The 9,108-nt window shown below is 46.4% G+C and overlaps 1 protein-coding gene across 1 annotated transcript; it reads right to left on the reverse strand.

Annotated features, from left to right (window-relative positions):
• Positions 1-805: 805 nt before the first annotated feature.
• Positions 806-7,787, reverse strand: Spesp1 (sperm equatorial segment protein 1). Its single transcript, XM_055617196.1, has 3 exons — positions 7,727-7,787; positions 1,536-2,076; positions 806-1,445 (listed from the first exon to the last, which is right to left on the reverse strand). Exons 1-3 carry the CDS (start codon positions 7,785-7,787, stop codon positions 806-808), a joined length of 1,242 nt encoding a protein of 413 aa, XP_055473171.1.
• Positions 7,788-9,108: the final 1,321 nt, after the last annotated feature.

Genomic DNA, 9,108 nt, shown 5'->3' on the forward strand with positions numbered 1-9,108 from the left:
AATGTCTAGCTTCCTTCTTACAGTATAATCTTAGAGAGGGAAATAACTCTTCACTCTGTCCCCAAAGCCTACCATTTTGTTCTGGTGCAGAGTCCATAAATCTTTATTGGTCTGTAAGTGACTGGTCAATGTCTATGTAATGAACTTAAATACAATTCTGGTTAAGCTATGAAACAAAACTACACTTTCAGTATGACATTATACAGCCAGTTTAACTGGTGTTAGTCAGACTTGCTATAAAGGTTTTATACATTTTTAATGTGTTTGAATGAAAGTAAAGGGAGGGAATTGTGAGGATGACCTCATTAAAGATCCAGGTTAGGGTCCCTCACGAATGACCGAAGCGAAACAGGATGTTTCCTTGTATCACCCCTCTCCAAGGAAGCAGGAAGCAGCATACACCCACACAGAGGTGCTTCCGGCGCTAGCCCTGAGTGTGCTATTTATTATACAGAAAACCCGGGCGCTCTGCAGTTATTTAAAACTGGCTGCATTACAGAGAGCGAGCAGTCTCTAAGCTCGTACAGTGGGCGGGTCTGAGCACTGCTAGTTGGTAGACTCAAATCTTAATGGTAGAGGCTAGTTCTTCACAACTTGTTAAAGTAATGAGAAAAAAACTACAAGCTTATGAATCAAAATTTTATTTTAAAGTTGTTAGGTTTTTAGTGCATATGAAAATATTTTATGACATGACACATATGGATGTTAGCACATGGAAATATAATAGAAATATTTTTAGGCAACTTTTGAAATCACTAATATGTTTATTTTCCTGTGAACAAGACTTTTGCTTAAATGAGTTTGCTCATGAGACATCAAGAATATTTAGAATTTTCATATTATTGCTTAACAGCTTCCTAATGAGGCGTTGCGTTTCTACGTGATCTACACATAAAAGTTTTCTCAACACATTAGTCACGATAGTGACCTTTTCTTTCAGCTCTGATGGTACACTGTGAACGCTTAAGTACTCCGGCAGCTTGGATCTGGAATTGTACAGCATGTCGATAACCGTTTCCATGTCGTCGCCCGAGTCACCGCCCCGTCCCTCTGAGAAGACGTGAGATCTGTACATTTCCTGCAACTTGTGCTCCGCAGCTGCAGCCAGGGCCATGCTCCGTTTCAGGTGCTCCCTGGAGGCCTTGATGTACTCCTTGTACTGGTGGTTGTTGGCGTCATTAAGAGGCCCTTGGTTCTTGATCTGGGCATTAATAGTGGAGATTTTTCTCAAAATGTCCTCCTGTCTCATACTGAGGGGGCGATGCCCAGGGAAGTCTTCCACGTTCTGGGGTTCCGAGTGGCCGGAGAGCTGGGGCACGTCCTCGGATTCTGTGGAAACGTCCATGTTGCTGCTGGTGGTCCTTGCCGTTACGGTCACACGGGTACTCAGCCACGGCTGGGAGGCCGTGGACGACGGCCTCGGCGTCTCTGTTGACGTGGTCTGCCTTGTGTTTATCCCCAGGTCTTCCTCTGGCCCAAACTCCGGCTCTAGGTCAGGCCACGTCTCTGGCTCAGGCAGGGTTGCTCTAGACGGCGGTTCTGTCCGCGGCTCCGGCTCCGGCTCCGGCTCCAGGTCTGGCACCGGCTCGGGCTCGGGCTCGGGCTCGGGCTCGGGCTCGGGCTCGGGCTCCGGCTCCGGCTCCGGCTCCTCTTTTTCAATAAAAGGTTCCTCCGTGTGTAAAACAATAGAAACGTTATTGGGCCGGATGGACCAGAAAGGTGTACTTTCGGTTTTCCTTTTCCTTTTCATCCCCAGCGTGAAGCTGCTGGAAGGGAACGTTGTTACTTCGTCATTGAAGGGCCTCATCAGAATATCGGTTTCGGGGGTGACGGTTCCAGTGGTGACTTCTCCATGGCTGACTTCTTCAGTGGTGACTTCTCCAGAGGTGACTTCTTCAGTGGTTTGTATCAGCTCAGAGGCGAACGTCCTCAGTTCCAGAGCCTCCATAGTTCCTAAGGAGTTCGACGGTTTCTCAGAGCCCTGCTGCTCCCTGGTAGGAACACTCATTATGAGGTTCTGTAAAACTTGTACGTAATGATTCAAATTCTGCTCTTCATCGGGCAACACAGTTATAGCTTGAGGAAAAACATCAAACACACAGTAAGTGACAGTTATAGGACACAACGGCAGGCTCTGCTAACCTCAGTTCAGTTTCTGTGCTAGCGCTTTAAGTACAGTACAGAAATGCAGCAAGAAGCTTCCTCCCTAACACAAGGCCGCACTCTCTGAAAACGCACAAACGGGCGAGAGAAGGGTCAGAGTTGTACGTGTGTCCTCTTCTACATCATTTTATGTTTGTTTTCCTATAATCTATGATTCAATAGGTGATTTATTAAACCAAAATTCTTTTTTGTTTGCTTGCTTGTTTGTGGTTTTTTTTTTTTTTTTTTTTTTTTTGAGACAGGGTTTTCTCTGTGTAGCCTTGGCTGTCCTGGACTCACTTTATAGAACAGGCTGGCCTCGAACTCGCAGAGATATGCCTCCTTCTGCCTCCCAAAGTGCTGGAATTACAGGCTTGTGCCACCGTGCCTGGCTCTAAACCAAAATTCTTGATCATGTTTTCTAACCCTGCAAGGAGCTACTGTGGGCACATATTGGCTCCTAAGAGCCAATTATTAAATTTTTCGGAACCAGAGGTTTAGATAGACACAACTAAAATTACCTGAATTTGCAATTGTACTAAAACAAAGATAGTAAATATTCAAAACACCTCACTTCCTACTTACCCTGTTTTGCTATTGGTTGTGCTCTTTTGATTATTTACAGCTAATGTATCTGTAAGATGAACATGTGATACAGTGGTTTTGATGAATACCAATTATTAAATACAGTGAGCCATTAAGAAGCTCTCTCTCTCTCTCTCTCTCTGTGTGTGTGTGTCTGTGTGTGTGTGGGCCAGATGTTGACACCAGGTGTCTTCATCAGTTGTTCTTCACTGTATGTTTTGAGACAGGGTCTCTCTGATCCTGGAACTCAGTGTGTGAAGCCTCAGGGACCCTCCTATTCCCCCCAAGCTCGGAGACTGCAGGTGTGCATCATTGCCCTGGCCTTTTGTTTTACACAGGTCTAGGAGTTAACCTCAGGTCCTCATGCTAACATGGCAACCACTTTACCACCCGAGCCACCTTGCCAGCCCTGCTTTAATTAATTAAGTAATTTCTTTTTCTTTTTTTATTGATTTTTTTTTGTTGTTGACAAAAACAATGTATTTTTGTAGCCACTCAGAGTCTGGAGTTTTCAGGTAGGGAAGACTGAGTAAAACAAAGGCAGTCCAATGTAGTTTCCCGACACCCTCATGCTGGTCTCAGCTCTCTCACTTTCCAGCAACACGACTTTAGTATTTTTGTCAATATATACATTTTAGCAAAAGATACCATGTGTGTTCTTTTCTCTCACATAAAATAAATTTAATAAGAAATTGGGGCTAGGAGGCTAGAGCACTTTCTCAGAAGCCTTTACCAAGGACCAGAGTTTGATCCTTAGCACGCATATGCACAAGAGCGTGCACTCGAGAATGCACACACAAACACACACACACACACACACGCACACACACACACACACACGACTGGCATAGTTAGAAAGCTTGTCATTCTAATGTTGGGGAGATGGACACAGGTGGAGATAGGCAGATTCCTGGCCGTCCTGTTGTACCAGTACATGCCAAATGGTGCTCGGGGAAGGACAGCAGAGCTTGTCCTCTGGCCTCCACAGCCACAGCCACAGCCACAGCCACAGCCACAGCCACAGCCACAGCCACAGCCACACACAAAAGCTAATGGTTCAAATATTTAATTGCTGCTCATTTTTTTCTGATTCTTTTTCTTCTGTTCATTTGATACATTTGATATTCAAATAGTGTTTCCGTTCTGTTACCTTTATTTTACTGAAAAAAAAAAAAAACCCAGGAGTTTTCTTAGCTTTGTTTTTATTCTTTATATGTATGTTGAACATAGTGAATGAGCCATCTCCCTGATAATAATTTGCTTCTAAATAAACTAAGCACAAGAATGGGGGAGGAGGGAAGACAGGGAGGCTAGGGGAGAAGGTATGTGAGTGGAGATGTCAATGCTGCAAGACTAACCAAAGGGTCTATTTGTTGTAGATGCAGTTTTTATACCACTATTTCTATTTGTATATTTCATTTTTTCTATAAAATAGAAAGTTGTTTATAAAATTTTGGGGAAATTTTCTGTTCTAGGCAACTAAAAGCAAACCATCGGGCTAACCCTGGCCAATCTAGAATGTGCCATCAGCAGAGGCATAATGGCTTTGCAGAGGGCACTGCCTTGACATTAGTCTAGGACCTACTTGATCTTCAGTAAATTAGTTTGTCTCTTCAGACTAGCAAATGGGATGCCCATGTAAATAAGTTAGGCTGCCAAAGGACAGGAAAGGGAGGTCCTCAGTAGATGGGATTTCTAAAAACATCTGAAGTACACGTTATCTAACCAAAAGTTTTATATGTTAATTATTAAAAGTTTCTTACAACCATAAGCAGACAAAACACAGAGTGGCCTTTTTCTATAATGAGCGCATGTACTTAGGACTAACACCCAAGCAGCCATCACTCACTAACAGGCAAACTGGCCCCAAATCTATAACTTCAGATCACAAGTTGCATGTTTTCCCACACCGTCCTTGCAGTAGACTCACAGAGAACAGCCTAAGTGCTGTGTGAATCTGTGCCTTAAATTCAAACAAACTTAAATATTGAGCTGACATATTTCCAACTACCCAGGTTGCTGTGATTCATAACTGAAATACATTCAGAGTGGCTGCAGAAAGCCCCATTGTGTTGCTCATGCAATGGCTTTTCTCTAACTTATTACTATTATTTTTTTAAAATGTAGCTTTTGCTGATGGATAAAGCAATACTTATATTCATAGAAATCGGCAATTCTAACTAAAAAAATAAAATCTAACTTAACGTCTTTGTGATTGTTTAAAAATGCCCTTAGACTCAAGTCTTTCCACACAGAAGGTGGCTTGCTCTAGTAGACTTATCTTGTCCATAGGACACCAACAATTCTGACACACTGTAGTCTCTCCAAGAGCTTGCAAAGCAATTCTTGGAAGCTAGTTGCCATGATTTAAAGAAACTTGGAGGCTGAGCACAAGGCTTGGGTGGTAGAGTCCTTGCTTCATATGCATGAAGGCTTGACCTGGGTCGCCAGCACTGTGATGACTGGGCGTAGTGGCACACATCTGTGGTAACGAGTGCTGCGGAAGCAGAGTCAATAGCATCCGAATTTCATGGTCATTGCCGGCTATGTAGTTAGTTCAAGGTCAGCCAGGGCTTCTTGAGACCCCGTCTCAAAAGATAAAATGGGTGGAAAGAAGGGGCTGGGCAGAAATTATAACTGTGCATGCTTCTGAGGGGGAAGGAGGGAGGGAAAGGGAAAGAGAGAGAGGGGAAGAGAGAGAGAGAGGGAGGGAGAGACAGAGAGAGAGACAGAGAGAGGCAGAGAGAGAGACAGAGAGTGAGAGAGAGACAGAGAGAAAGAGAGAAAGAGAGAGAGAGACAGAGAGAAAGAGAGAGAGAGAGAGAGAGAGAGAGAGAGAGAGATTAAAAATGAGGATTCACCAATAGCAACAACCTGGAAGAAAAGAGGCCATCTTGGATCTTCACGTCTCAGTTGAGTTCTTGCAAGGCGTGGGGTGTGCAAATGAAGGAAGACATCTCAGATTGCCTAGTAAACCATGAAAAATGATGAACTGCCAAGGAGGGGCAGTCTCACCAAATTCATTTCAAGCTAGGGAGATGGTTCTGCAGGTAAAAGTTCTTGCCCTGCAAGCCTGACCGGAGTTGGTCTCTGAAATCCACATGGGGCAAGGACACACACACACACACACACTGTGGTACATGCAGGCCAATCACATGAATACAAATGTAACAACAAAAAGAAGAGATAGGGCATTTCAAGCATAGTGATTAACAGAGAGAGACAGGTCACCAGCAGTCCCTGCTATCCCACTAAGACCACTCACAGGACATTCCCCACTTACATGTCATGGCTCCCTACATACTCTACCTGCATGTCTAAGAGATCCTCCCAAGTGACACAGCCTTGGGCTCTGAAACAGCCTGAGGTGAACTTACAATTTTGTAACCAAGTACTGGAAGCTTTAGCAGGTCCTTAAAACAAATCTTCTTTTCATGTATTTGTTGGTACAAGTGAGCAACTGACAGCTGCTGCTTAAATCCTCCCTTACCAATTGTAGTTCCCAAAGACAAAAGCCTTCCTAAGAACAGGGATAGAAAAGCCTCAAATCTTCTGTATATTTGAGTGTGTGTGTGCGTGTGTGTGTGTGTGTATTTGAGTGCAGGCCCATGCTCTAATGCCCATGAAGAGGTTAAAGAAAAACTTTCCAGAGTTGTAGTGGTTCTTTCTTCCACTGTGGGGTCTGGGGATTGAACTCAGGTCATCAGGATTATGCTCACTCATTGAGCCAGTTTTATTTTATTTGCTGTGCTGCTGTGCTAACAAACAGTCTGAGTTGGACCTTCCCAGTCTCACAAGGGAGTTAGAGTGGGCTGGGAAGATGATTCAGGAGGTAACGTGCCTGTGAAGACCCAGGCACTATTCCCAGAGCCCACGTGGAACATGGTGGTGCATGCCGGGAATTCTAACACTGGGAAAATGAAGCTGGGCACATCGCTGGGGCTTGCTGGACAGCAGCCCAACTATTTGGCAAGTTCCAGGTCAGTAGGAGACCTGGAAACAGACCTACAAACAGAAAAACAATCACCTGAGGAGCAAGACCTACGACTATACCCGGCCTCCACACGCATGCGCGCAAACATACCGGTATGAGGTAGCCAAGACAATGACAGCCGCATCTTGGCAGCTGTCCCTAACAGAACGCCTCCTTTGTGCTTCAACCGCCTCCAGCTGCAGCTAGGCTGTTCCCATTGTAGCAAGGACTAGGCAGCCAGGGCTGTCCCACATACGTCCACAGGACAGCACCTGCCTCCTCTTTGGGGGCTTTTCAAGAACAACATGGGAAGAAAGACACCAAGAGACAGACTGCATTTACCATGATTGGACAGGAAGTCTCTCAATATGCCACCTATTTCATAAGTATTCATGAAAATAGTTTCTAAATGTACAATGCAGAGCCCACTGTGCTGCTGTCCCCTTCTGGCGGCAGCCCACGCCACTCTCTCCACGCCTCTCTCTCTCTCTCTCTCTCTCTCTCTCTCTCTCTCGTGCTTTGCTTGGCTTGAAAAACTTCTATTTAAACTGTCGGTGTCTTTTGACTGAATTCTTTCCTTCCAGAAGCTCTCCCCTCAACACTTCAAGTTTACTGCAGGGACCAGCCAGTGTTTTACTGTCAAGGGCCAGACAGTAAACATCTATGGCCTTGCAAGCTAGAATTGTGCAGCAAGCCCTTGCTGCCGTCCTAAACCAGGAAGCAGCCATGGCCAATACATAGAATAATGACTGCGGTTGCACTCCAACAAAACATGAAGTGTTTGAGCAGCCCAGGCTGCAATGTGCTTTGTTTTCTGGACAGTGTGTGCACAGTGCCCGCTTAAGGGAGTCCAGTAAGGAGGGGCACAGTCAGTCCAGCTTATACGCTGGGCATCCTGGAGACAGTGGGAGGAGCAGGATGAGGACTGGAGTGACACACCTGGTACCCAAGCGGGCATCTGGGACCGTGGGACCGGAAGGTGTAAGGAAAGGAAACACCTAAGTCTCCACAGGGCCCATCACTCACTTGGATAAGCCAGCAGGAAGGAAGGCCATAGCCACAGCGCAACTAGGACCACAGGCTTCATGAGCGGTGCTCACAGCACTCCGCCATCCGACGGAACGTCCTGGGGCCACAGGTCGGGGTACCTCAGGGCCGAAAAAGGGGATGTCAGCGGCCTCCTGTCCCACATCAGGGCCCAGGCGGCCCGCAACGGTTGCCCCAATGAACGGGTGGGGGCGGGGCGGCCGCGTGCCGGCTGCGCCTGCGTGCTGGGACAGCGCGGACTAGCTGGCTCTAGATCTGCCGCTCCAGGCACTCGCGCCGGGGCTGGAGAAGCTCAACAAGTGGCAGGCTATGCACTCCCCCGTTGAAAACACAGCTGTTGCACAGAAGTAAGTGTCTGAAGGGAGAGACGACCTGGAGATTGTGCAGAGCCAACAGTGATGGGAACTGCCGCAGGACCCCTCCCCCTACTAGCCCCTCACGCCCGCCCGCCGTCCGCCCCCTCCAGAAAAGCAACACGAATGAAGGGTCAACTGCAGGAAGGCTGAGAGCGCCCCAAGAGCTACAGGTGGTTCAGACTAATTGCGTGATTGGCCGCAGCGGGGGTGGGGGTGGGGGTGGGTTGTGGGGTGCGGTGAGGGGGGGCGGCTGTGAAGATGATGTTAAGAAGACGTAGGGGCATTGCAGACACCTTAACGGACTTTGCTAGTAGTCGTTTTGATTTGTAAAGATTACATCCCATTTCTTTGACGATAATGAGTTAGAAATGACGGAGAAATATGCGACTACAAACGGATAGGGTAACAGGATTAGTCAGGGTCTTCTCTGTCTCAGAGTGGCCGGGAACTACACTCCACCCACGGACGACCTTGAACTAATGATGCTTCTGCCTCCACCTTCTAAGCCCTGAGACGACAGGCACGTGTATGTTTGTATGGCTCCTCCTGTCCTGGGGATTGAACCCAGGGTTTGTCTGAGTTAGACCGGCACTCTGCTGGCTGGGCTACCCCCCAGTCTCAATGAGAGAACGTTTTTGGAGTAATAGTCATATGACTCTCTACTCAATTCTGTATGTGGGTTAAAATCTGTAGAACTGTATTTTTTTGTCTGTATGATTCATGTTTAAAAATAAAAAACCCAAAGTGAATAAATTGTAATAAATAATAAATAAATAAAAATTAAATAAAAAATCTTTAAAATTCACATGTAGTCACATCTCTGGCTCAGGCAGGCCGGAGAGAAAATAATGGAGTGCGAAGGACTCCTGAAAGGAGTGGTGGAGCTGAGGAAGCCAAAAGAGGCGTGCACGAGGAGTCTCAGATGCGTCTTAAATGTCTTAGATGCTTCTGGAAAGACGAGAGAGAGAGAGAGAGAGAGAGAGAGAGAGAGAGAGAGAGAGAGAG

Source organism: Psammomys obesus, unplaced genomic scaffold, assembly GCF_907164565.1.
Source record: "Psammomys obesus unplaced genomic scaffold, mPsaObe1.curated_primary_1811, whole genome shotgun sequence".
Classification (NCBI taxonomy): domain Eukaryota; kingdom Metazoa; phylum Chordata; class Mammalia; order Rodentia; family Muridae; genus Psammomys; species Psammomys obesus.